Source organism: Leptopilina heterotoma, unplaced genomic scaffold, assembly GCF_015476425.1.
Source record: "Leptopilina heterotoma isolate Lh14 unplaced genomic scaffold, ASM1547642v1 Lhet_57, whole genome shotgun sequence".
Lineage (NCBI taxonomy): Eukaryota > Metazoa > Arthropoda > Insecta > Hymenoptera > Figitidae > Leptopilina > Leptopilina heterotoma.
In genome coordinates, this window is record NW_025111127.1 from 381,126 (window position 1) to 407,751 (window position 26,626).

General features: G+C 25.4%; 1 protein-coding gene across 3 annotated transcripts; it reads left to right on the plus strand.

Annotated features, from left to right (window-relative positions):
- The first annotated feature begins 765 nt into the window (after window positions 1-765).
- On the plus strand, window positions 766-26,229 carry LOC122508798 (phospholipase D2). Of its 3 annotated transcripts, none has more exons than XM_043622348.1 (16): window positions 766-922; window positions 1,630-1,842; window positions 3,275-3,756; window positions 4,188-4,317; window positions 7,591-7,884; window positions 8,026-8,261; window positions 8,348-8,368; window positions 16,372-16,639; window positions 16,815-16,977; window positions 17,050-17,307; window positions 17,415-17,691; window positions 19,818-20,038; window positions 21,052-21,288; window positions 24,678-24,918; window positions 25,271-25,600; window positions 25,684-26,228. In XM_043622348.1, exons 2-16 carry the CDS (start codon window positions 1,662-1,664, stop codon window positions 25,783-25,785), a joined length of 3,441 nt encoding a protein of 1,146 aa, XP_043478283.1. In that variant the 5' UTR covers window positions 766-922; window positions 1,630-1,661; the 3' UTR covers window positions 25,786-26,228. The 3 variants fall into 3 exon arrangements, with proteins under 3 accessions (XP_043478283.1, XP_043478285.1, XP_043478284.1); XM_043622349.1 differs by lacking the exon at window positions 766-922 and adding an exon at window positions 1,037-1,255 and having other exon boundaries at window positions 25,684-26,229; XM_043622350.1 differs by lacking the exon at window positions 8,348-8,368 and having other exon boundaries at window positions 25,684-26,227.
- The last annotated feature ends 397 nt before the right edge of the window (window positions 26,230-26,626 follow it).

Here is a 26,626-nt window from a genome sequence, read left to right on the forward strand (position 1 = left end):
CCCAATTGTTCTGAATCGTGTTAAACTGTATCCCAATTAGCGACAATTGTAAACGATTGGAGAGTTGATAACTTTTTATCGTTTTGAATCGTGGTCAATCGATCTTTTCTAGAAGGGTACTTAGTAACTAAATAAATCAAATGAATAAATAGAATTATTGGGGGTAACTTAAGCTGAATTCGGTTTGTATACCCGAAACCGAAATTTCAGCTTAAAAGTTATGCCTAATTATTTTTATTAACTATTATATATATCATGTAAAAATTTTTCTCAAGAATTTAACCCTGTACAATGATAACCTTACCAGCAGGCACGCATAAACTATAAACTAAGTAGAAATTCTTCTTTATTGCAGTAATTTTTCTGTACAAAAAATATATGTATGTGTATATACAATATAATTAGCTTTATGGAGTAAATGGAAAAAATTATTTTTTTTAGTAATAAAAAATTATTATTGAAAAAATGCTAGAAAGCCCCTGTTGTACTAGCAACCCACTCTCCACGGAAGAATTTAAAGTCATTACCGACTATAATTATAATTCAATAATTTCACTTGGTAAAATATCAATTTATTCAAAGCAAAATAAAAACATAAAGTCGATTGTCTCAGTTAAAAATCACCTCTTTATACATCATGCATATTTAACAAGTATTAAGTCATAAAATAATAATAAAAAATTACCCAAGAAATGAGAAATCACCTGTTGTTTTTATTCAAGGCTATTTCAGGTGTTTCTCGTGTGTCTTCGGATACCCGAGAATAGACTCGGTACAACTTCGTACAAAGTCGGTATCTCTTCGGATATATTCGCTTTTCGAAAAGCATGATTAAATGTAGAAGGCTTGTCAATTATAGTCTCAATCATCATTGGTGTGAATAATCTCTTTCATTCTACAAAGCCATGTATTGTACAGTAAAGTATGTTTTCTTTTTATATTACTAATTACTTTCATTTCCGTCAAACTATTTTCTTTCTAAATAATTCCTAACCTCTCTGTTCTAACCTCAAAATTTTTGACATATTTACAAAATATTCAAAATACATGTTCTTCTTTGAAAATTTATTTTTTTAAGTTAATAAACCTTAATTTATATTGATTGTGTATCAACTAATTAATCATAATGTTAACATTAGAATAACAAATATTTATATAGAAAGTGACCTCATTTTCAAGGTTCTGGAGTCGTTTAATATTTTTCAAATGTAACGTCATATTTTTATAGATTTTCTCACTGAAGTTAGGAAAAATTGTAAGAAATAATTATTGTTAAATATAGCATCAAAAGCAACCCACCTGTTCCTCTTAAATTGTGCAATTATCTTATCGAAAAATTATCTTTCAGTCACATAGTTATTATAGCTGGTTATGGGATTACTTGTACTCCTTAACTTAATCTTTGCTATATTAGACCAATAATAAGAATTGTTAATTGGTTTATAGCCAGATCGTGTTTTGTTTTGTTTATTATGATTCACTATAATAATTTATTGAATTTAAAAGTTTAATGACGTTAACAAAGATACTTAGAGTTAAAAATGTTGATAGTGTTTTTTTAATGACCACTTATTATTGTACCTTAATTAACAGTGCATTGTTTTCTAATGTGTGCTTCCATATTAACAGATTGTGATAAATCCAAAGAAATTTCCCATGAAATGTCAACTGACACAGTGCATGAAGGCTATCCTAAAAATGTGGCTGAAGATTCAGCCTTGTCACACGATTCTGAGTATGATGATTTTCTTGGTGTACCTGAATCCTTAGAAATAACAATTAACGAGGACGGCGAAACTATTAGTATTCGAAACAGTAACGTGGAACTTACTGACAACAAAGGTAAAATGATTATCAATCAATCTTTTAATAATATCAGGGCTCGAACCAGTAAAAGTATTTAACAACACGGACTTTAAGGACCAATAATGAAAAATTATAAACAGTCCGAATCAAATAAGAGAACATTTAACATCAAATTATAAATTAAATTTTTCGTAACTATAAAACATGAAGATATCGATAACTTCATGTGATGGATATCTTCCTGTTTTATAATAATTAAAGATGACCGAGTGATAAAATCATTATCAATTCAATTAATATTTTCAACAATTTCTAACTAAAATTCTTCTTAAAATCGATAAATTTTAATAATTTTCGAAAAAGTTCTTTGACAATTTTCAAATTCATTTGTTTACAATACTCAATTTTACGAAATTTCAATTATTCGTAAATTCTTCAATTAAATATAATATAAAAAAAAATTAATTCCACAGAATTGTTTGTTAAAAATATGAAAAATTCAAATTTTCAAAGATTTTAATCTGAAACCTTTTCAAAATTAAATTATTTCTAAAAATTTATGTTCTTATGCTTTTAATATTCAATTAAAATCTAAAATTTTAACTGAAAGCCATTTTTAAATCAATTTTTATGAGAAAATTCCACTAGAATTCAATTATTTAAATACAAAAAAAATTTATTGAATAATTGCATGTTTCTTAAAATTGAATTCTTTTGACGAATTTTAATAAAATTTTTAAGAATAATTTATTACATTTTTTCGAGGAGTTCGATTAAAATTGTATTAAAATTAATTGAAATTCTGCAATGAGTTTTATTATTTATCAAAATAATTTAATTCCTAATAAGAATTTTATTATTTACCAAATTAATTGAATCCCTGTAAAATTTTTATTATTTATGAAAATAATTGAACGATTGCGAAGAAATTTATAAAAAAAATTGTAAATAATGAAACTCCTGTGAAATTTTAATTATTTAATGAAAATAATTAAATGTTTGTGTAGAATTATATTAAATTGTTTTTTAAATACTTGAATTCTTTTGGAAAATTTTATTAGAATAGTAGATACCTATTAAAAATCATTGAATTGAGGAAAATTTTTGAAAATGATTGTAATTTTGACAAGAATTTTATTAAAATTTTTGAAAATAATTGAATTTTGGAGAAGAATTGAATTATTTCTAAAGATAATTGAAATTTTGACGAGAATTTTTAAAAAATTTTTAAAATAATTGAATTTTTGCGAAGAATTTTATTATTTTTGAAAATAATTGAATTTTTACAATCATTTGTAATTTCTCTAAAATTATCCAAATTATATCGTAGAATTCACGGACTTTACGGACCTTTTTTCAAAAAAACGGACTTTACGGACTTCAAGCTAAGTTACAGACTTTTACGGGATTTACGGACCTAGTTCGAGCCCTGTAATATTAATCTAACGAATTTGAAAATTATTTGCAGATCACTCTGGCGTTTTGCCTTTCACGATAATTCACGATCCGCCAATCAAGTTTAGGAGTCAAAATCGAAATGTGTTCATTCCAGGAGTGCAAATACAAGTAAAAGTCATAGATATTGAACGTTGTGTGACAACTCATCCTTTAAATCCAAATTTGTATACAATACAGTTTAAACATGGAACATTCGAGTGGACTGTAAAAAAACGATATAAACACATACAGTTCTTGCACAATCAACTCAAGATATTTAGAGCGAGTCTGAATATACCGTTTCCAACAAAAAGTCATAGAGAGAGAAGAAACAGTTTTAAAAATTTATCAACAGACAGAGCCCAACGACAAAGAAAAGTGGCATTGCCAAGGTTTCCTAATAAGCCAGATGTTTTAGTACCTTATGAACATATAAATCATAGAATGAAAGCCTTGGAAGAATACTTAGACAATTTGCTGACAATTGAAATTTACAAGCGACATCCAGAAACTGTAATTATTTATACAAATTTAAAACTAACATTTAATGTAAAATGTTTTATAATTTTAGACACAAAAATTTTTAAAATCAACGTCTTTAAAAATATAAATACTCATATTAGCAAATTAATTTTCAAATTAATTGCTACCTAATATTTTCGATAATTTTACATAACAATCAAATTTTAATAATAAATTTAAACTCTTCTGAATAAGTACCAATCAAAAAATTTATATATTTTAATTATTTATGTACTGTTTCATTAAATTCTAAGAACATTAAAAATTATTTCTACGAAGATTAGAATTTGTATAGAGAAAATAAAGTACAATTGCTATGAGTAAAATATAATGCACTAAGCATTATATAAATTTAATTTAGAAAATCATATTAAAATAATTTAAATATTGAATTAAATATTAAACACAACATTTATGGTTAGCTTAGCTTTTTGGAACTGTCTCATCTTTCATTCGTTGGAGACCTTGGCGGAAAAGGCAAAGAAGGTTTAGTTCAAAAACGGACTGGATCTGGAGCTAAAACTGGATGTAATCTTTTGGGTTTACTCGAAGGTATCTATGCAAATTAAAAGTTCTTCCTTTTTTCACAAATCTTCTGTTACTTCAGTTGAGAATATTTTTAAGAAAATTGATTAATATCTTCCCTAAAAACACTATTTTTATTTTATTATTATTTATATTTATATGTTTATATATATTTTATTATTTATACACATATATTAGTAAAATTTATTTGAAAATAATTGATTTTTCTCATGTATTTTATTACAATTTTTGAAAATTATCTTTTGAGGAAATTTAATTGAAAATTTTGAAAATAATTATTGAATTCCCAAAATTTAAAAAAAAAATCTTCAAATGTAAATTTAATGATAAAAATTAGCTTCTTAAAATTGAAGGGCTGAATGCTATAACGTGTTACGCACCATGTTGAGTAAATAGCGCGTAACACCTTTTATCATCCAGGCCCTCAATTTATATAAAAATATTTTTGAAGCAATTAATTTTTAGAACTTTTTCATTATAATTTTTTAAAATTCAATTATTTTTAATATTTTCAATTAAATATTTACGAAAATTCAAATATATAAGAATAACTAATAACATTAATGTTCTTTAAAACTATTTCTAACATTTTTAAGAAAACAATCATGTTCAAAGTTTTTAATTAAAATTCTTCAAAAAAATTAATTAGTTTTTTTAAATTATACAAAAATTCTTTTAAAAAATTTTTAATTATTTTCAAAAAATTACATTATAATATACCTATTTGAAACATTAATTTTTAGAATTGTTTTATCATAATTTTTTACGAATCAAATATCTTATTGACTTACGTATTAAAATTTCAGAGAAATCATGTTATTTTATAATTAAAATTCTTGAAAAATTTGATAATTTTCTATTATATTTTTCAAAAATTCAATGACTTTGGGGCTATTCAAGTATTACGTAAGCATATTTTTCAGGTTTTTAGACCCCCCCCTCCCCCATGTAAGATTTTTTATATGCATTAGCGCCATTTTTCTAATAGAAATAAGCAATAGCTAGACCCCCCCTCCCCCTTAAATGCTTTTGTAATACTTGAATGGTCCCTTTTAAAACATTTTATCAAATTTCAATTGTCAGGAAATTTTTCAATTATGTATAATAAAAAAACCTTAATATTTTTCAAAAATTATTTATAAACTAGCAACAATTCGCGCGGCTAACTTCTTGCTTACTTTTTTTAAAAAAAAGTACGCGGAGAGAAATCTGTTGCGAATAATGCATAAAGTAGAGGTTATGAATATATAGCATAAGCACTTACTAGCGAAAAGTATAAGAGGTCCGCCTGAATATCAGTCGACTCCGCCTAATATTCAGGCGGACTCGAGCAATAAATACCCAATCAGCACATAAGCTTGCCACAAACTTGCATTAAGCTTGCTGTGCAAGGTGTGCAAGCTTACAGAGCAAGCTCGTGACAAGTTTGTGGCAAGTAACAAAATGTCCTATTGCTGCAAGCTTGCACTGCAATCTTGCTACAAGATTATGATATATGCTTGCTGCAAGCTTGTGGGGCAAGTTTTCGACAAGCTTATTTGGCAAACTTGCTACAAGTTTGTAGTGTAAGTTTGCCAAATAAGCTTGTCGAAAACTTGCCCCACAAGCTTGCAGCAAGCATATATCATAATCTTGTAGCAAGATTGCAGTGCAAGCTTGCAGCAATAGGACATTTTGTTACTTGTCACGAGCTTGCTCTGTAAGCTTGCACACCTTGCACAGCAAGCTTAATGCAAGTTTGTGGCAAGCTTATGTGCTGATTAGGTAGGCTCTCTGTTAGGATTTTAGCATCAAAGAATCTATGGAAAAAGTATATGAAAAGTTTCGAGCATTAATACTAACAGATTTCTCTCCGTGTAGCATTTTTAAAAATAATAGAATTTAAAAATTTATATTTCAAATTTTTATTGAAAACAATAAAAAAATTTTCAATTTTGGAGAAATTACAAATAATTGCAGAAATTCAATTACTTTCAAAAGTAATAAAATTCTTCTCATAAAATTAAATTATATTCAAAATTTAAAAAAAATTCTCGTCAAAATTCCAATTATGTATATAAATTACAAAATTCTTCCCTAAAGTTCAATTCTTTTCAAAAATGTCAATAAAAATCTTGTCCTAATTTCAATTATTTTCAAAAAATTTTTTCATTTTAATGATTTTCAATATCTACAATTTTAATAAAATTTTCCAAAAAGAATTTAATTATTTAAAAAAAATTTTAATAAAATTGTACGCAAACATTTAATAATATTCATAAATAATTAAAATTTCACAGGAATTCAATTATTTATTATAGAAAATTTTTTTATAAATTTCTTTTCAAAAATTCAATTATTATCATAAAAAATAATTAAAAATTCTAGAAAATAATAATTAAATTAAATTGAAATGAAGAAAATAATTTTGAAGGAATTACAGTAACAATATTTTTATAATATAAAATAATGATTTTATCACTCGGTCAAGTATAATTTATTATTATAAAACATGAAGAAAGTGATCATTCCGAGTCTTCGACTCAGAGCAATTAAATCGATATCTTCATGTTTTATAACAAATATACTTTTATAAGTTGTTTTATTTCAAAAAGGTTTTAATTTGAAATTTTTGAATGTCTCAATTCCTGAGGAAAAATAAGAACAATTAAATATTTATTTAAAAAAGAATTTATTTATGTTTTCGAATAATTTTATAATTAAAGAAATTCGTAAATAAAAACGAAATTTGTCATAAAAAAATCATATAAAAACAAAATTTATTTTTAATTTTTTAATTTCAAATACTTTATTATGAATCATGAAACACTACATATTTTCGATTTGTAAAACAATATTTAAAAAAAAACACACAAAAACTAACTTCAGATTGTGAGGGACAGAAAAATGAAAAATTTGTCAAAAATTAATTTTAAGAATTTTTATTACAATTTGTTGAGAATATTTTGTCTTAGTAACTTTTTCAAAAAATCATCAGTTACAATTATTATAAAAAATTGAATTTTTGTATTTGAAAATTTGTAAAAATAATTTATTTAAAGATGAAGTTTAGTTAACTTTATTTCCCGTGAAAAACATAAGTATTTAAATTTTAAATATTTATTTTACAAAATTATTCGATTTTTAAAGAATTGAATTTAGAAATCAGTGAAAGTCAGAGAAATACAAAATAAAATTTTTGTTACAACACTAAATTAAATAAACGACTTTTTCGACTTTTTTTGCGCCTTAAAATCGATCCGAGGCCTAGAAATATTAATTACATTGTAATAATTTCAGGGACGTGTTGCGTAAGACTCAGTCAATTTTGCACCTCACTTTGTGGAAAATGGCATAAAAGGCATTTAATCGTGAAGGATACTTTCGTGACATATATAAGACCTGGAGATGGAAGAATAAAAGCCGTGATTTTAATGGACAATGGTTTTGAAGTTAGTTCAGGAATGTACTCAACGGGTTTGAGGAATGGATTACAAATTATGAATCTCAATAGGCATATTGTTATGAAATGTTGGACTAGAAGAAAAGCAAAAGAATGGTTGGATTACATCCAACGCCTTTCTGTCGAGGAAGGTTAATATCCAATGCATAAAATTAAATTTATAAAACTAGAAACTGAACTTCTGTTTCGTTTGAACCTTAAAAATATACTTTTCTCTAAAAATCGAAAATGAGTTAAAGCAATAATATTACGTATAAATTAATGAATTTCAGGTAAGTCTTTTATTCAAACAAATCCTCACAAGTCCTTCGCTCCAGTTCGATGTTCAGTACCTGCAACGTGGTTCGTTGATGGATCAAGTTATATGTCGGCAGTTGCAGACGCTCTAGAAGCAGCGACTGAAGAAATTTTTATAGCAGATTGGTGGCTTTCTCCTGAAATTTATCTTAAGAGACCTGCTAATGAAGGGGATTACTGGAGACTCGATAAAATTTTGGAAAGGAAAGCTGTAAGTCATTAAATTTATATGTATTTTCAATGAAAATAAGTTTGTTAATTCCACAAATTAATTGTTTTATTCTAATGTAATTAAAGCTGCAAGGTTTTAAACTTAAGGTAAGGTAAGATCTTAAGGTCTGGGTAAGATTTACTTGATAATTTAAAAAATGGGTCTTAAAATTTTCCTTCAAATTCTAATTTACTAATCGGATTCTTAAAAAATGTTGTACCATTTTGAAGGATAATCTTACGTTCCTAAATTGATAATAATCAGGGCTCGAACTAGGTCCGTAAATCCCGTAAAAGTCCGTAAATTGTACGATATAATTTTGATGATTTTAGAGAAATTACAAATGATTGTAGGAATTTAATTATTTTATTATTATTCAATTATTTTCAAAATTTTTTTTAAATTCTCGTCAAAATTTCAATTATTTTCCAAATTTTTTTCAATTCAATGGTTTTTAATAGGTACAGTTGAATCTCGGTTATCCGAGCCTCGATTATCCGAGATTCCGGATTATCCGAGGCACTAAACATGCTCGGATAATGCGGAATAACTCGGATAAAACGGATCGAGCGACTAAATTTGAAAAAAAATTTTTACAAAACCACTATTTGCGATCATTGCATTTAAAATTTCGTCCATTTTTGTCGTTTAATATTATTCTAACACTTTAAACACATGAAGAATAATTTAAAATTTTGAAATTTTCATTTGTTCCGTGTTTTCCGAGTTTTCGATTATCCGAGGCACCTCTTCCCCACATTACCTCGGATAATCGAGACTCTACTGTATCTACTATTCTAATAAAATTTTCCAAAAGAATTCAATTATTTAAAAAAAAATTTTATAAATTTCTGCACAAAGCTTTAATTATTTTTACAAAATAATAAAAATTTCTCAGAAAATCAATAACTTACAAATTTTATATAAATTTCTTAGCCATAATTCAATTATTTTCATAAATAATAAAATTTATGGCAGAATTATGATTATTTTTAATACAATTTTATTCAAATTCCTCAAAAAATGTAATTATTCATAAATATTTTATTAACATTCATCAAAAGAATTCAATTATTTAAAAATTTGTTGATAAAATTCTTTACGACAATTTATTTTTAAGAATTAATCAATTATTCAATAAATTATTTATTTTTGTATTTAAATAATTGAATTCTCGTAAAATTTCCTAATCAAAACTGATTTGAAAATTATTTTTTACTCTCTTCATATGAGAAGGTATTAGTTTTATGCAAATTTTGACTTTTGCTAATTTTATTAAATCTTCACGTTTTGGGGTCCCCTGAACCCAAAAAACATGGTTTGGTGATGGTGTCTGTCTGTATGTCTGTCTGTAGACACAAAATGTTGTTCCCATGATAACTTTTGAAAAACTTATCGGATCGTTTTTAAATTTAACTCTCTTAAAGTTAGTGTAAAAATGAAGGCTAAGTTCGTTAACCAGCCATTTTCGTTGAAAAATACAAAAACTACAGTAGTTTCAAAATTTTGAAAACTCAATTTTTTCAAATTTTTAACTTTATATTATATTAGGTTAGGAAAATACAAACAACTTTTCTCTACAACATTTTTTAATAGAAACTTTTTTTTTTTTTTTTTTTTTTTTTTTTTTTTTTTTTTTTTTTTTATTTATTAAGTTTTTGGGTCAGGCTAGCTTAACAGAGTTAAAAAATTTTTTTTGATTTTCTAAAATGTTATAACTAAAATATATTCATAAAAGTTTTAACATTTTAGAAAATCAATGAAATTTGTTTAACACAGTTGGTCTTGTCTGACCCTTTTTTACATTTTAATTTTTGGTCCTATCTTGTTGAAAATGGTTTTTTACATTCTTATCACATTAGAAGGTATAAAATAATATATTATAATATTCTATAAAATTTAAATATTTTTTTACAAAAATAAATTTCGTCTTTTCTGAAGGACGGTTGCCGTACTGCCAACAACACGCCGTAATGTGCAGAGGCGCGTCCTGCCGGAAGGCCCTTCCAAAAGTTTAGGCTCTTGGACGTTCTTTTAAAAAAATCATGCAGAATATTTATCTAATTGTTCATTTTTAAATCTTCAGTAAATTTAAAGTTTGTCTTATAAGAATTAAACTATCACATCCACTGTATCTGGATTTACATGTTTTTAATCATACATTTGATATCATATTTACAAATCACGTATATAGGGGGAACGGGACATAATGGCTAAGGGGCGTAATGAATAATTATAATATTTAATGAAAATAATAATTAAACCAAACAAATTTTTTTCTGTTAATTACTGTAAAAACTTCTTTAACGATTAATAATTATATTTTATATTATTGTATGTTATTATGTTTTTAATTATTTTGAATAATATGATTTGATATATTATATATTATTATAATAATCAATAATAAATTATAATAATTCATAATAAACAATCCTAAAAATTTTGAATATAAAATCTGTAAATAAATATTAAAATATAATTCTACAATTTTTATAAATTTATAATGTGCGTATTAAAAGTATTATTTACAATTAAATTATAATGAAATAAGCTAGAGAGTGATTATATTTTTTGATAAAACAAAATATTCATTTAAAGTTGGTATTTAATTGTTACAAATTATTTTAAATTTCTTACCAGATTTTCAAACTCCTCCATCGTAAAGGTGCGCGATACCAATGAAAATAAAAATAGTCACTTTCTCATTGAAAAGTAATGATACCTGTACAAACTGTTTTATTTTTTATAATTTTGTTATTTAATAATTGATTTGAAATCGCTAAGAAAAAAATAAAAAAAAATAAATAAAAATAATAAATAAAGAAAAATAAAAAATAAATAAAAAAAATAAATAAAAATAAAAAATACGTAAACAAAGTCAGTCAAAATTATTTCACGTGACGTTTACCGTCTGAGAGTTTGCGCATCTTTTCTGGGCATCATTTTCCGCGACTCGTCGACGAAAATTTCTATCAAAGTGTTACAATAATTCTACGACTATTTTCCGCTACTAGGTTTATAAAAAGTCCTCAACTTTTTTCAGAGAATTTCTGCTAAAAGCGAAGAGTATTTCAAAAAGTCCGTAAAGTTTTTTTTCATATCCGAGAGTCTTACTTTTTTTTCTACAATGAACAGACACTTCGTCGGTATCGTACACGTAGAAAATAAGAATGACAAAAATTTTTCGTATTTTTTTCCTGAAAGCTAATGAAATTATGAAAAGACGGACACCTGATCGAAGAATTTTTGTTGACTATTCTGTCAGATACAGAAAAAATACTGGATTTTGCATGCTTTTCGTAATATTTTAATTTCTCGAAAACTAATTAACTTTTTTTAGCGTTCTTGGTCTTGTTTTAATCTCTATTCAATGTAGAATCTAAATTAATTAATGGTATTGTGATATAAATTTTTCCAAAAAAATTTGAAACTGTGAAAGTCGGATAAAAAAATTTTGAAAAACAGATTGACACTTTTTCAACAAAAAAAAAATTTTTTTAAATTAAATAATTAAGTAATTAAAAAGCTTTTTTGAATTTTAGTATATCTATTAAATGAACATATTTTACATTGACCTTTTTGACACTTTAATATTCATGATAATTTTTTGAATTTTTTTAATCCGACTTTCCCAGTTTCAAATTTTTTTGGAAAAATTTATATCACAATACCATTAATTAATTTAGATTCTACATTGAATAGAGATTAAAACAAGACCAAGAACGCTAAAAAAAGTTAATTAGTTTTTGAGAAATTAAAAAATTACGAAAAGCATGCAAAATCCAGTATTTTTTCTATATCTGACAGAATAGTCAACTAATATTCTTCGATCAGGTGTCAGTCTTTTCATAATTTAATTAGCTTTCAGGAAAAAAATACAAAAATTTTTGTCATTCTTATTTTTTACGTTTTAAGCATTTTTTCACTCATGAAAAAAGGGGCGTCCTAATACTCACGGACGGTAGTGTAGGTTGCTCTTTATGCATATAGCGTGTTGCATTAGCCAACACGCCCTAGGGGTACTTGGGAAATATTTTGTAATTTTTATCAATACAGTAAGTGTGAATCAAAAATCTCAAATTGACCCTCAAAAAAAGTTTCAAGCTTAAAACGCGATTTTAGTTTCTTTTTTAAAGATATTTTAAAAAAATTAGAACGAACAAATGAAAATTTTGAAAAGTTACTTTCATATGTGAAATACAGTTTTTCTACTATATTTCTTACAATAGTGATTGAATAATAAATAATCAAACTTTGTAGAAACTTGCAGTACATCAAGTTGTTTTTTGAGCGAAATCATTTCGATTTACGATTTTTAAATAAATTACAATTCTTTTATACATGTGATAAATTAAAAATAATAAAATGGAAATAAGTGTAAAATAGTCCTTAACGCATACTCAAATACTCTTTAAAATTCTAGAATATGTTGAGCAGAAATATTTGAGATTTATAATTTTCAAAATATTGCACTTTTTCTCGCAAGCGGTAAAGAAATGTTTCATTTAATACATAAGGACGATGAAAAAGTAGATTTGTAGCGTGCGAAACTGCGAAAGCGTAGGGTAATATGCGTGTTAGTGTTAGTTATTTAGTTTGACGTAGGAAATTAGTGTTTAAATAGTGTTCGATTACATGTGATAAGTGTCGTGATTATGTATAAATGTACGAGTGTAATTAAATATAAGGCATAATAAGAATAAAATAAATAAGAACTGAAAGAACTTTTTTTTTATTGGTCGGCCGAATTTTTCATTTTCCGCGACTATCATTGAAAGTTTAGAATACTATAGAACAAGATTTCCGCGACTGTCGCCAAATCGTTCGCGAGCCGGCTGTGTTTTCATTTTCCGCGACTGACTCTGAAAGTTTCGAATCCTTTTTGTAAATTCTCTTCGAATGTAGTTTATTTTTCCTGCAACCTGTTAATATGATTTTTAAAACTCAGTGATTTTAAAAATTTAAATACTTTCCACTAAATCCGAGAGTCTTTTACAAAGTCGCGGAAAATTTCAGCAACTAATTTTTTCCGTGTAACATTTTTAGAGAATTAAGTAATTTATTTTAAAAAGTTCTCATCAAAATTTCAAATAATAAAATTCTTCGCAAAAATTCAATTGTTTTCAAAAATTTAAATAAAATTCTTGTCAAAATTTCAATTATCTTTAGAAATAATTCAATTCTTCTCGGAAATTCAATTATTTTCAAAAATTTTAATAAAATTCTTGGCAAATTTTCCTCAATTCAATGATTCTTAATAGGCATCTACTATTCTAATAAAATTTTTCAAAAGAATTCAATTATTTAAAAAACAATTGAATAAAATTCCACACAAACATTTAATTATTTTCAACAAATAATAAAAAATTTCACAGGAATTTCAATATTTACTATTTTTTTTATAAATTTCTTTGCAATCATTCAATTATTTTCATAAATAATAAAATTCTTATTATGAGTTCAATTATTTTGATAAATAATAAAACTCGCATTGCAGAATTTCAATTATTTTTAATACAATTTTAATCGAATTCCTCGAAAAAATGTAATTATTCTTAAAAATTTTATTGAAATTCGTCAATAGAATTCAATTATTTAAAAATTTATTACTAAAATTTTTATGAGAATTTAATTTTAAGAAACATGCAATTATTAGAATATTAGAATATTTTCACCCAATTTTGAACTTAGAATATTTTCGTCCAACTTCGGACTTAGAATATTTTCGTTCAACTTTGGACTTAGAATATTTTCGTCCGAGCTCCGATACTTAAACTTTTTTCCATCGATTTGTACTTTGAAAAATAAATTGTCTTTGAAATTTTACATGCTTTTGACTCGATTAAATTCATTTATTTGCATGCACAACACCCCCCCCCCCCCCCCCGCCGTCTTTAAACATAGCACAGTATTGAGTCGGGTATCCTCTCAATATTAGAGTACCCCGAGCTGGTTGCCTCTCGGAACTCTAATTATCGGAAAGTATCGAGCTGGTTGCCTCTCGATATCTTTTAACGTTGAGTTGGATATCCACCCAATATTATATTACACCGAGCTGGTTGCCTCTCGGCACACTAATTATCGGAAAGTATCGAGCTGGTTGCCTCTCGATATCTTTCAACATTGAGTTGGATATCCTCTCAATATTAGAGTACTCCGAGCTGGTTGCCTCTCGGAACTCTAATTATCGGAAAGTATCGAGCTGGTTGCCTCTCGATATCTTTCAACATTGAGTTGGATATCCTCTCAATATTAGAGTACTCCGAGCTGGTTGCCTCTCGGAACTCTAATTATCGGAAAGTATCGAGCTGGTTGCCTCTCGATATCTTTTAACGTTGAGTTAGATATCCTCTCAATATTAGAGTACACACACACAAACATACAACGTGAATACCGAACTGCGCCGTTATGGTTATTCAATTCGAGCCTTTTATTTTTTATTTAATTTGTGTTAATTCAAATTTTATTTAAAAATTTAAACTGGCCTTTGATCCAGTTACTCCCCTCTCTACAGTGACCGGTATCAATTATTTGAAGTTTTTGTTTTCTAATATATGGGTGATTCTTCATTCAGTGGTCACTTTTGCTTCCCCACTGTTCCCTATTTAATAACTTGAAAAATTGTTATCTAATCTACTTCAAACTTTTGCATAATTAATCTTCAATATGTTTTTTAGTAATATCATAATCGAAAAAAATTTTTAATTTAAAACAAAAGTTGTAATTCAATTGCAAATGTTCAAAAAATGCACATTTGTCGTTTCTCCACACATGAATCATGAAGTTTAATATGTTTTATTTTGCACAAACTTTATTTTAAACGTTTTTTTATTTATTCTATTCGAAAGTTCATCTCAAAAACTAAGTTTTTGTGTGTCGTTTTCTAATTTCCATTAACAAATCTGTGTAAAAATATTTTTTCAATATTTTCCCCACTCTTTTTTTATTTGGAACTGGAGTTTACAATTTCATTGATTTTCATTAATTTTGTTCCCTTTTTCAGTGCGATTTTATTTGCCATTAATATTATTAAGTTAATAAGTTGTATTTATGTTAAATTTGCAAAAAGAAATATAATTTTTAGATTTAAAACTACAAAAGTTACTATTATTTTATAGCGTATTTTAATGGTATGTAAACTCCAGTTCCGCCAAAATTACCGAATTCTAAATGTATAAAAAAAAATAAAAATAATAGTGATTTAGAGTAAGCAAATCTCTTTAATAATCTGCAAAAATTATTTATTTTTATGAATTTTTACGGTTTTAATTAATTTTTTTCTTTGATTTTTAAACTCCAGTTCCTAATTTCGTTTCGCGTAATGGAAGTGTTTTGTTTTTTTGAATGAATATTATTAACCTCGATTAACCTGTATCAAAACATGTAATTCCAATAACAGGTATGAGTAAAAATATTATTTATTTATTAATTAAAGCAGTTTAAAGTAACTATTTGCTTATTTACACTATTTATAATTATTAACAGTCGAAAATTAACTTTTTCAAATAAATTATTTAACCTTTAAATTACAAATTTTTAAATTGTTTGTATATAAAACTAAAGAAAGAATTAAGCTCAAATATCTATAAAATAATCATTCTCAAGCTTTATTAAAAAGATCTAAATAAAAAATTTTAACATATTCAAAAGTTACCACTTTGTGGAGAATCACCCATACATTTAATTGAAGAATTTACGAATAATTGAATATTGTAAAGAAATGAATTTGAAAATTGTCAAAGAACTTTTTCGAAAATTATTAAAAATAATCGATTTTAAGAAGAATTTTAGTTAAAAATTGTTGAAAATAATAATTGAATTCATAATGATTTTATCACTCGGTCATCTTTAATTATTATAAAACATAAAGAAATCGGTCACTCACAGAGTTATCGATATCTTTATGTTTTATAGTTATGAAAATTTTAATTTCTATTTTTAAGTAAAATGTTCTCTTATTTGATTCGGACTGTTTATATTTTTGTCAGTTGGTCCGTAATTTTTCATTTTTGGTCCTTAAAGTCCGTATTGTTAAATACTTTCACTGGTTCGATCCCTGTAATAATTGAAAATTAATTTTAAGGCTAAAAATATAAATTTGTTGCAGATTGCCGGTGTAAAAGTGTTTGTGATGATTTACAAAGAAGTAGAGTTGGCTTTAGGAATAAATAGTTTTTATAGCAAACAAAAACTAGTCGAAAAATGTCCGCAAAATATAAAAGTATTGAGATATCCCGATCATGCTCGAGTTGGCGTTTTCCTTTGGGCTCATCATGAGAAAATTGTGGTTGTCGATCAGTCGGTTGCCTTTCTAGGTGGAATTGATCTCTGTTATGGTAGATGGGACAATTCTGAGCATCGACTGACAGATCTTGGTAATAAACAAAGAATCAACCTTAATTTTATATTCAAATAAAAGTTTAGTAATCATTACATTATATTTCACCAAAGAGTCACTATTGTTTTTAAAATATTTTTAAACGATTCCAAAATTAAATTTTTAAACTATTAATTACATTTTTTTAAATAAAAATCTTGTCTTAAAATTAGGATCAACTCATCAGTCAACGATTTATATACCTTCAAAAGGAAAAGTGACCAGTACCAGTAGTAAACCGATCACAGTATACAAATCGAAAGAACATGTGTTACTACCTCTAGCAATTGCTACGAATACAATTGCTATGGCAACGACTAAATGCCTTTCAGTTTTGTAAGTGAAACTATTTCTTACTTTCTCAAGAATTCTTGACATTCGAATATCTAATTCATAAATCACTTTTAGGCCAGTAGTGAGTAAAGAAAAACAAAGTCCAGAGCCACTAAGTCAAATAAAAACATTAGATCCATTACTACTATCACTTCCCGACGAGAGTTTCAAATGTAATACACCTGATCCACAAAAAAAGAATCTGTTCGAAGTGGCAAGAACAAAAGTTGACAGAGTTAAATATAATATGAGAATGAAGAGAAAAGAATGGATCAATATGGTTTATAGTCCTCATGAATGTAGTAGCGACGAAGAACAAGACACAGTCGATAAGTAAAATAATTTATATTGTTTCAGCTTATTAAAAGATAAAAAGATGTTTCTAAAAATGTTAATGTTTAATTTTTAGATTTTCCTTAATTTGAATATTTCTGTTTTAGTGTCGTGATAAAACTTCCTATAGACGACGAAGAGGAATTGTTTTACGAAAGTCGAGATATTTATCCAGAACTGAATGGAATGTCAAAACTTTGGCTTGGAAAGGATTATACTAATTTTATTGTCAAGGATTTTAATAATCTGGATAGCCCTTACCAAGATTTAGTGGACAGAAGTACAACACCTCGAATGCCTTGGCACGATGTGGGAATAATGGTCCAGCAAGCGACAGCTAGAGATGTAGCTAGACATTTTATTCAAAGATGGAATGCTATAAAGGTGAGATTCACTTAGTTACAATTTACAGAACATTAAACTTTCAAATTTTATCCAAAAATTAGGTTGAATAACATATAAGTGTTTACATTAATTTCGTTCATTGAACAGGGTTGCCTCAGGCCAGGGAAATCAGGGAAAAGTCAGGGATTTTTATTTAAAGTACTGGGAAAAATTAAATAGGTATTTAGAATTTATAAGAAAATTCTGAATTTTTGTGTCTTTTTGATTGTCTCATAAACTACGAAATTACCACGAATTCTAAAAAAGCCTTAAATTTTTTCTATTTCTGACAATAATTTATTATAAATAACTTAATTTTATTGAAGAACTGACATAAAGTTATTACTTACCAATAAATCATTTAATAAAGTATTTTTTTAAAAAACTTTAATTTCAATTCTGTTGAATTTAAGTATCTTAATAAATATTAAAATTCTTTACAGAAGTTCAATTATTTTCAAAAATTTTTTTTTAAATTCTCGTCAACATTTTAATTATCTTTATAAATAGCAAAGTTCTTCGCCGAAATTTAATTATATTCAGGAATTTTTATAAAATTCATTGTATAATTCAATTATTTTCATAAATAACAATATTCATCACAAGAATTCAATTGTTTTCAAAATTAATCAAATTCATCGCAGAAATTCAATTATTTTCAAAGAATAAAAAAAAATTCTCGTCAACATTTCTTGAATCTTTATAATTGAATAGCAAAATTCTTCGACAAAATTCAATATTGTTTTCAGGAATTTTAATAAAATTCATTGCAAAATTCAATTGTTTTCATAAATAATAGTATTCGTCACAAGAATTCAATTATTTTTTATAGAAATAAAATTTCAATGATTATCAAAAATTTTAATAAAATTCATGGTAAAATTTCAATTATTTTCAAAAATTTTAATAAAATTCATGAGAAAATTTCAATTATTTTCAAACATTTTTCTTAATTCAATGAATTTTAAGAAACATTTAATTATTTAATAAATTATATATGTTTGTTTTTAATTAATTGAATTCTCGTAGAATTTTCTAATAAAAATTGATTTATAAATGAATTTCAGTTAAAGTTTTAGATAATAATTGCAATTTTTAGAAATAATTGAATTTTGTAAAAGTTTCAAATTAAAATCTTTGAAAATTTAAATTTTTCATACTTTTAATAAAAAATTCTATGGAACTAATTTTTTCAAAAAGCTTAATCGCAATTTTTTAAAGAATTATTTCAAGTTTTTATTTTCTAATATTTATATTGAATTGAAGAATTTCCGAATAATCGAAATTTCGTAAAACTAAATTGTAAACAAATGAATTTGAAAATTGGACTTTATCATAAATTATTAAAAATAATTGATTTAAAGAAGAATTTTATTTACAAATTTTAGAAAATAATAATTGAATTGAAACGATGAAAATAATTTTTAAAAAGTTACAGTAACAATATTTTAATATTATAATATAAAATAATAATTTTATCACTCGGTCACCTTCAATTGTTATAAAACATGAAGAAAAGGATCCTTTCTTCATGTTTTATAATAATATTCTTTCAAGTTATTGAATTTCAATAGGTTTGAATTTGAAATTTTTTAAATCTTTTTTCCTGTGAAAAAATAATAATGATTAAAAAAGAAGTTAAGTTATTGATATTTTCGAATAATTTTACAATTAAAAAATTCGTAAATAAGTGCGATAGAACAATTTTTTGAGTATCTAATCATTTTTAAAGTGAATCAGAATATTCTTTAGGGTCAAGGAAAAAGTCAAAATTTTGTCTGAAAATCAGGGAAAAGTCAGGGAAAAACAAAATTTTTTTGTGGCAACCATGTTGAATGATTCTAGATATTTTCACGTATTTCAGTTTTTCTAATTTAAAAATAAAATTCTCTTAATGAAGAAGATTTAGAAAAATGTATTTAAATTTTTAAATAGCACACAAAAATGTAATCATCTTTTGAAATTTTTTACCTAAACAATTTTTGTATTTTGTGGTGAATTTTCTTATTAAAATTACTTTTGGCGAAAATAATTATGTACATAGTACTTACACAATTTAAAAAACATTTTAAACCAGTGTAATTGCCGAAATGAGATTGAGAGAATTAAATAGCTTGACATTACAGATTGAAAAGGCGAAACTGAACCCAACCTATCCATTTCTTCTACCAAAAGCATATAAAAATTACGCAGGATACTCGATTAATTTCGATGAAAGTAAAATGCATAACGTAAAGTGCCAAGTTCTGCGATCCGTCAGTTCCTGGTCTGCAGGATTTTTGGACCCGGAAACGATAGAGCAAAGTATTCACGAAGCTTATATTCACGCAATCAGCAATGCTCAAAGGTACTGTATGAATTTCAAGTATTTAATTTTTTTCAATTCTCAATCATCACAATCATTATTTATTTGTACTGGGTATAAAATTTGTACAAATCCATAAAAGTAATAGAATAATAATAGAGTTTTACAAAAATTTCGAAACTCGAAAGTTATTTTTTTTGTTCTTTTTTTCTAGCTTCTTTTTGAAGCACAAATATTTTTTTTTTACTTCCTAGTCGAGAATTATTTTCACTCTTTAAGGCTTAAAATTTTTAATAATTGTTTGATTTTCATTCCTCATGAAGAGGATTTATATTGTTGGCGATTTTGATTATCCAAAAGAAGATTATATGTAATCATTTTTATTTAGAAAAAGATATACAAAGTTAAAAAAGTGTCCAGATGTATGTGTGTGTATGTCATAAAAGATTGTGTACAAAATATCTCAGACACGCTTTGACGAATTGCAATCATTAATACCTTAAATATGAAACAAGGATTTTCGAATATATCCACACAATTTCTTTTACCATGATTTAAAAATTTCAAAAATAAATGTCTTGACAAAAAAAATTAATTTTAATGTAAATTTAATTTTATTTGTTAAAAATAATTATATCTTTTATTGAAATGAATTGATTAATTAACCTATGTACATATAAAGTTCAAATTTTACTAAAATTTATAGATTTAATCTCTTTTTTTAGTATAAAAAAATCGTTTTTTATATTTTTTAATGAACTTTTTTCTATATAGAAAAGTTAATTTTTGTCAAAATTATATTGCTGACATGAAAACGCTGTTTGGCAATAATACGGAGAAATTTATTCTGAACTCTTTCATTCTCTTAAATTTGAGCGTTTTTATATGAAGCTTAAAAATCCCCGAAGCATATTTAAGATTAGATCTTACTAGTGCAAAAGAAATAGTTATAAAAACTGAAAATAGATACTAATTTGTAGTGGTTGTAATTGACAGTAATTTTATTTAATTATGTAATTAGAGACATAAAAATTTAATTTAACTGTATGTTACAGGTATATTTATATTGAAAATCAATTTTTCATAACACTTGCAAATGTCGATGGTACAATAGTAAAGAATCGTATTGGCGAAACGCTATTAAAAAGAATACTCAGAGCTCACAGAGAAGGTTCAGTGTTTAGAGTCTATGTGGTCATGCCACTGTTGCCAGGATTTGAAGGAGAAGTTGGAGGAGCTACTGGAACAGCTCTTCACGCTATAACTCATTGGAATTATGCTTCAATTTCCAGGTAACAATAATTTTTTTAATTGAAAGAAAAAATAGATTATTTTTGACGTTTAGTTGAATTAGCACTTGAAAAAATGCCATGCATTTTTATAATTATACAGCCGAACGAAAATGAAAAAAAATTCAAATTATACATACATTTTTAAATTGGATCGGTTCAAATATTAACGATTTAAATTCTACGAAATTAAAACCCTACACAGTAAACTGAATAATGTTATTATGGATGAAAAATGTACAATTTTTATCTCTACACAATTAATTTTTTAAATCAAATATAATTTAATTCTACTTTATTAAACCCAAAACACATCGATTTAATTGAGAATTACAGGGCTCGAATCAGTGAAACTATTTAAAAATACGGACTTTAAGGACCAAAAATGAAAAATTTTACTTAAAATTATAAATTAAATTTTTCATAACTATAAAACATGAATATATCGATAACTCCGAGTCTTCGACTCGGAGTGATCGATTTCTTCATGTTTTATAATAATTAAAGATGACCGAGGGATAAAATCATTATAAATTCAATTATTATTTTCAACAATTTTTAACTAAAATTCTTCTCAAAATCAATTATTTTTAATAATTTTCGAAAAAGTTCTTTAACAATTTTTAAATTCATTTGTTTACAATATTCAATTCTACGAAATTTCAATTATTCGTAAATTCTTCAATTAAATATATATTAGAAAATAAAAACTCAAATAATATAAAAAAATCCGCAATAAAACTTTCTAAAAAAAATTAATTCCACAGAATTGTTAGTTAAAAATATGAAAAATTCAAATTTTCAAAGATTTTAATCTGAAATCTTTTCAAAATTCAATTATTTCTAAAAATTTACGCTCTAATGCTTTTATTATTCAAATATAATCTAAAATTTTAACTGAAATCCATTTTTAAATCAATTTTTTAATAAGAAAATTCTACTAGAATTCAATTATTTAAATAGGGGAAGTGCGCCGGTTGTGGGCACCCTCCGGTTGTGGGCACCCCTACGTAAACTTCGACGGCAAGCAGACTTTACTGAACTAAGTATTGCAAGTCGTGTTCGTTGACAATACGGACTTTTCGTATTGATAACGAAACAAATATATGCATTTGTGTAATAGCTGTGAGCATAATAAAGAAAATTTGCATTAAATAAATAAAAAAGTAATTTTGTATTGTTTTCGAAGAGCAACATATGGGTGTAGATTCGTTCAGAAAAAAAAGGTTTAATTTTTTTTTTGCAGTGTTGTCATTATATTTTGTGATTTACCTTCGTGTTTAACCAAAATCCTGCATCACAAAATGTGTTGGTCTTTTTAAAAAATGACTGTCATTCCCGGTTGTGGGCACCTTTATGTTAAGGAGGCTCTACCATCTGACAATGATGAGGACTACTGTCTCATCTATCTAAACTTTCTGCCAAGGAAAGTGACAGCCGCAAACTCCATTAAATGCGATGAATATAGTCGTTCAATGCATTAGAAGTGCGTTATGGTATGCGTACTAGCTACTTCACATGCAAGCATTATGCTTTTGTTAGCGATGAGCATAGTGTGAAAACGTGTCATCATTTTTGTTCTTTATCCCGGCAAATTCTCTTAAAATAAAGAAACTTTCATTTCTTCTTTATTTGTGTTGGTTTCCTTTAATATTTTTCCATTTTTAGCGGATTTTTCAAGGGTGCCCACAACCGGGTACAAAATTTTTTTTGTCAAAAAATTCCTATTTCACTAAATTTCTAATAAAACTTTTTTATTTAAAGGAATCAATTTAATTCCTTCACTGACAGTCACCTTAGACCACTAGCTTTAAATTCGTACACATATATTTGAATAATATGCACATGGACAAATGTTATGAGGCAAAAACAAAAGGGTGCCCACAACCGGAACACTTCCCTTACAAAAAAAAACTATTTATTGAATAATTGCACGTTTCTTAAAATTGAATTCTCATAAAGAATTTTATTAATAAATTTTTAAATAATTGGATTTTTTTGACGAATTTTAATAAAATTTTTAAGAATAATTACATTTTTTCGAGGAATTCGATTAAAATTGTATTAATAATAATTGAAATTATGCAATGAGTTTTATTATTTATCAAAATAATTGCATTCCTAAGAAGAATTTTATTATTTACCAAAATAATTGACTCCCTGTAAAAATTTTATTATTTATGAAAATAATTTATGGTTTGCGAAGAAATTTATAAAAAAATTTGTAAATAATGAAATTCCTGTGAAATTTTTTGAAAATAATAAAATGTTTGTGTAGAATTTTATTAAATTGTTCTTTAAATAATTGAATTCTTTTGGAAAATTTTATTAGAATAGTAGATGCCTATTAAAAATCATTGAATTGAATTGGAAATCTTTGAAAATAATTGAATTTCCGAGAAGAATTGAATTATTTCTAAAGATAATTAAAATTTTGACAAGAATTTTATTAAAATTGTTGAAAACAATTGAATTTTTGCGAAGAATTTTATTATTTGAAAAGATAATAATTGAAATTTTGACGAGAACTTTTTAAAAACAATTAATTCTCCTGAATTGTTGGTTGAAAAGTATGAAAAACACACATTTTCCAAGATTTTAATTTGAAACCTTTTCAAAATTCGATTTTTTTTTAATATTCAATTATCTAAAAATTCAAAAAAAAATTAATTTTCAAAACAGTTTTGATTAGAAAATTCTACGAGAATACCTATTAAAAATCATTGAATTGAGGAAAATTTTTGAAAATAATTGAAATTTTGACAAATAAAGTTTTATTAAAATTTTTGAAAATAATTGAATTTCGGAGAAGAATTTAATTATTTCTAAAGATAATTGAAATTTTGACGAGAGTTTTTAAAAATTTTTAAACATAATTGAATGTTTGCGAGGAATTTTATTACTTTTGAAAATAATCGAATTCCTACAATCATTTGTAATTTCTCTAAAATCATCCAAATTATATCGTACAATTTACGGACTTTACGGACCTTTTTTAAAAAACGGATTTTTACGGACTTCAAGCAAAGTTACGGACTTTTACGGGATTTACGGACCTAGTTCGAGCCCTGACCATTAACATTTTCTCAAAATTTGAAGAAAATTGATTGAAAATCGATTTTTTCAAGAATAGTAGCAGGAGAACCTCTTCATTAAATGACCAATTTTTGAACTTTATATGTTCTGGAATGAAGAAATTACATATTGACATTTTAAAAATTAGAAAATTTAAAAAAAATTGCCCTTTTGTGTTTTTTTGGTATTCAGTTACAATAATGTATGCAAAAATAATAAAACTTTCCCATAATATTTTAAATCCAAAGGAAAATTGCAGAAGAAAAAATGTCTTAAATAATAAAACAAATTTCATATATGAATTTGTGATTTTACAGAGGAAAGGATGCACTTTTAAATCGACTAATTGCTGCCGGAATTGAAGACCCGAGTGAATACATTACATTCCATGGTCTGAGGACCCACGCCAAGTTAAACGGCTCTCTCGTAACAGAACTTATTTACGTTCACAGTAAATTAATGATTGTCGATGATAGGGTCGTGATATGTGGATCAGCGAATATTAATGACAGAAGCATGATTGCATCAAGGGATAGTGAAATCGCTGTTATTATTGAGGTGATTTCTTAATCAAACTTTTTTAATACCTTTTTTGCGGGATAAAATTAATACCGGTAGCAAATTCTAAAATCTGCATCAAATTTGAGAGAATTTTTTTTTTTTTTTGAAAAAACAAATATTTATAAATAAAAACATAAGAGATTCAAGTACAAATGCAGTTTTTCTTAACATTTATTTTTTGTTTACTTAAACAGTAAACAGGCTGAATATAAAATAACTGTGGATTTCTTTTTATAAAAAAATTATGTTTCGTAATTTCATAACAATTATTTTTGAATTTTTTTATTTGAAGGAATGTTTTTTAGAAAAAAAAAAGAGTTTTTTATTAATTCATTAACTTTTGCTTTAGGACCAAGATTTCACTGAAGGAAGAATGAACGAAATGTCATTTGATTGTGGAAGATTTGCTGGATCCCTAAGAAAGCAACTCTTTAAAGAACATCTTGGACTATTGAGGTCTAAGGATAAAATTAATATTGATGATATTGTCAAGAAGTCATTCTACAGAGATGTGTGGTGTGAGAGAAGTAAACGAAATACTGAGATATATGAAGAAGTCTTTCGTTGTATTCCAACGGATAATGTGGTTAATTTTTCAATGCTGAAAATATACCAAAATGAAACACCATTATGTTCCTGTGATTCTGAAATGGCAACGACTATGTTAACTGAAATTAGAGTAAGTATCTTATGCTTAAAAAACAATTTTATTATTTATTTTTCTCTTCAATTTACGTTATGAAAATAAAATAATTTTTTAAGGGACATTTGGTAGACATGCCGCTTAAATTCCTATGTAACGAAACGCTGAAACCAACTGCTGGTACAGTTGAAGGAATGATGCCAACTTCTTTGTGGACTTAAAAATAATTAAACAGTATTAAAACACTTAAAAGAAACATTTGTTTCTTTTTTTAGACAAATGAATATTGATTCCAAAAATGTTTTATTAATGTCATAAAATTTATTTTTTAAATGTTAAATGAATTAAAAGAAATTTATTATTTGTAAAAGAATGAAAAGTTGAAATATTAAAAAATATTTCAACTTTCGTTTTTTAAATTCCATTTAAATTAAGGGAAAGAAGAAACAGTATTTTGTTTTACTGTAAAATTTAGTCTAAAAATTTTAAGTTATTTTTTACTATTGCTCCATATAATTTTATAGAAACTAAAAGTAGGTAAATGAGTGATAAAAAAAAGTATAATTGATTTCCTATATATTACTATTTACTTAAAGTTCCGCATTTATTTATTAATTTTCGTTTCATCATCGAATGTAATTAATACTCAGGAAATTTTAATTATTGTCTAAATATTAAAGAGTAAATAATTTTATACATATTTTTACGATTTTTAATCTTTTATTTTTAAATTATTTTAAATTAATTGTAAATTAATGTCATCTTCTTGACTCTAGTTCTAATTGTATGACTTGTGAAAGATATACGATAATATATTTTTTAAATATAATTTATTTATTTTCTACATTAAACTTTATGTCGTTTTATTGAAAAAAGAAGCAACGCATAACCAAGAGGAATATTAATTGTGAAAAATATTTATTCAGTAAAAAAATATTGGAAATTATAAGAAATAAAATTCTATTCGTTTATAAAATTAATTTATTTTAAAATATATAAAAATTATTTTTTGCAACACTAACTTCTGAAGTAAATAATAATTAACGTTCTTATAAATGTTTT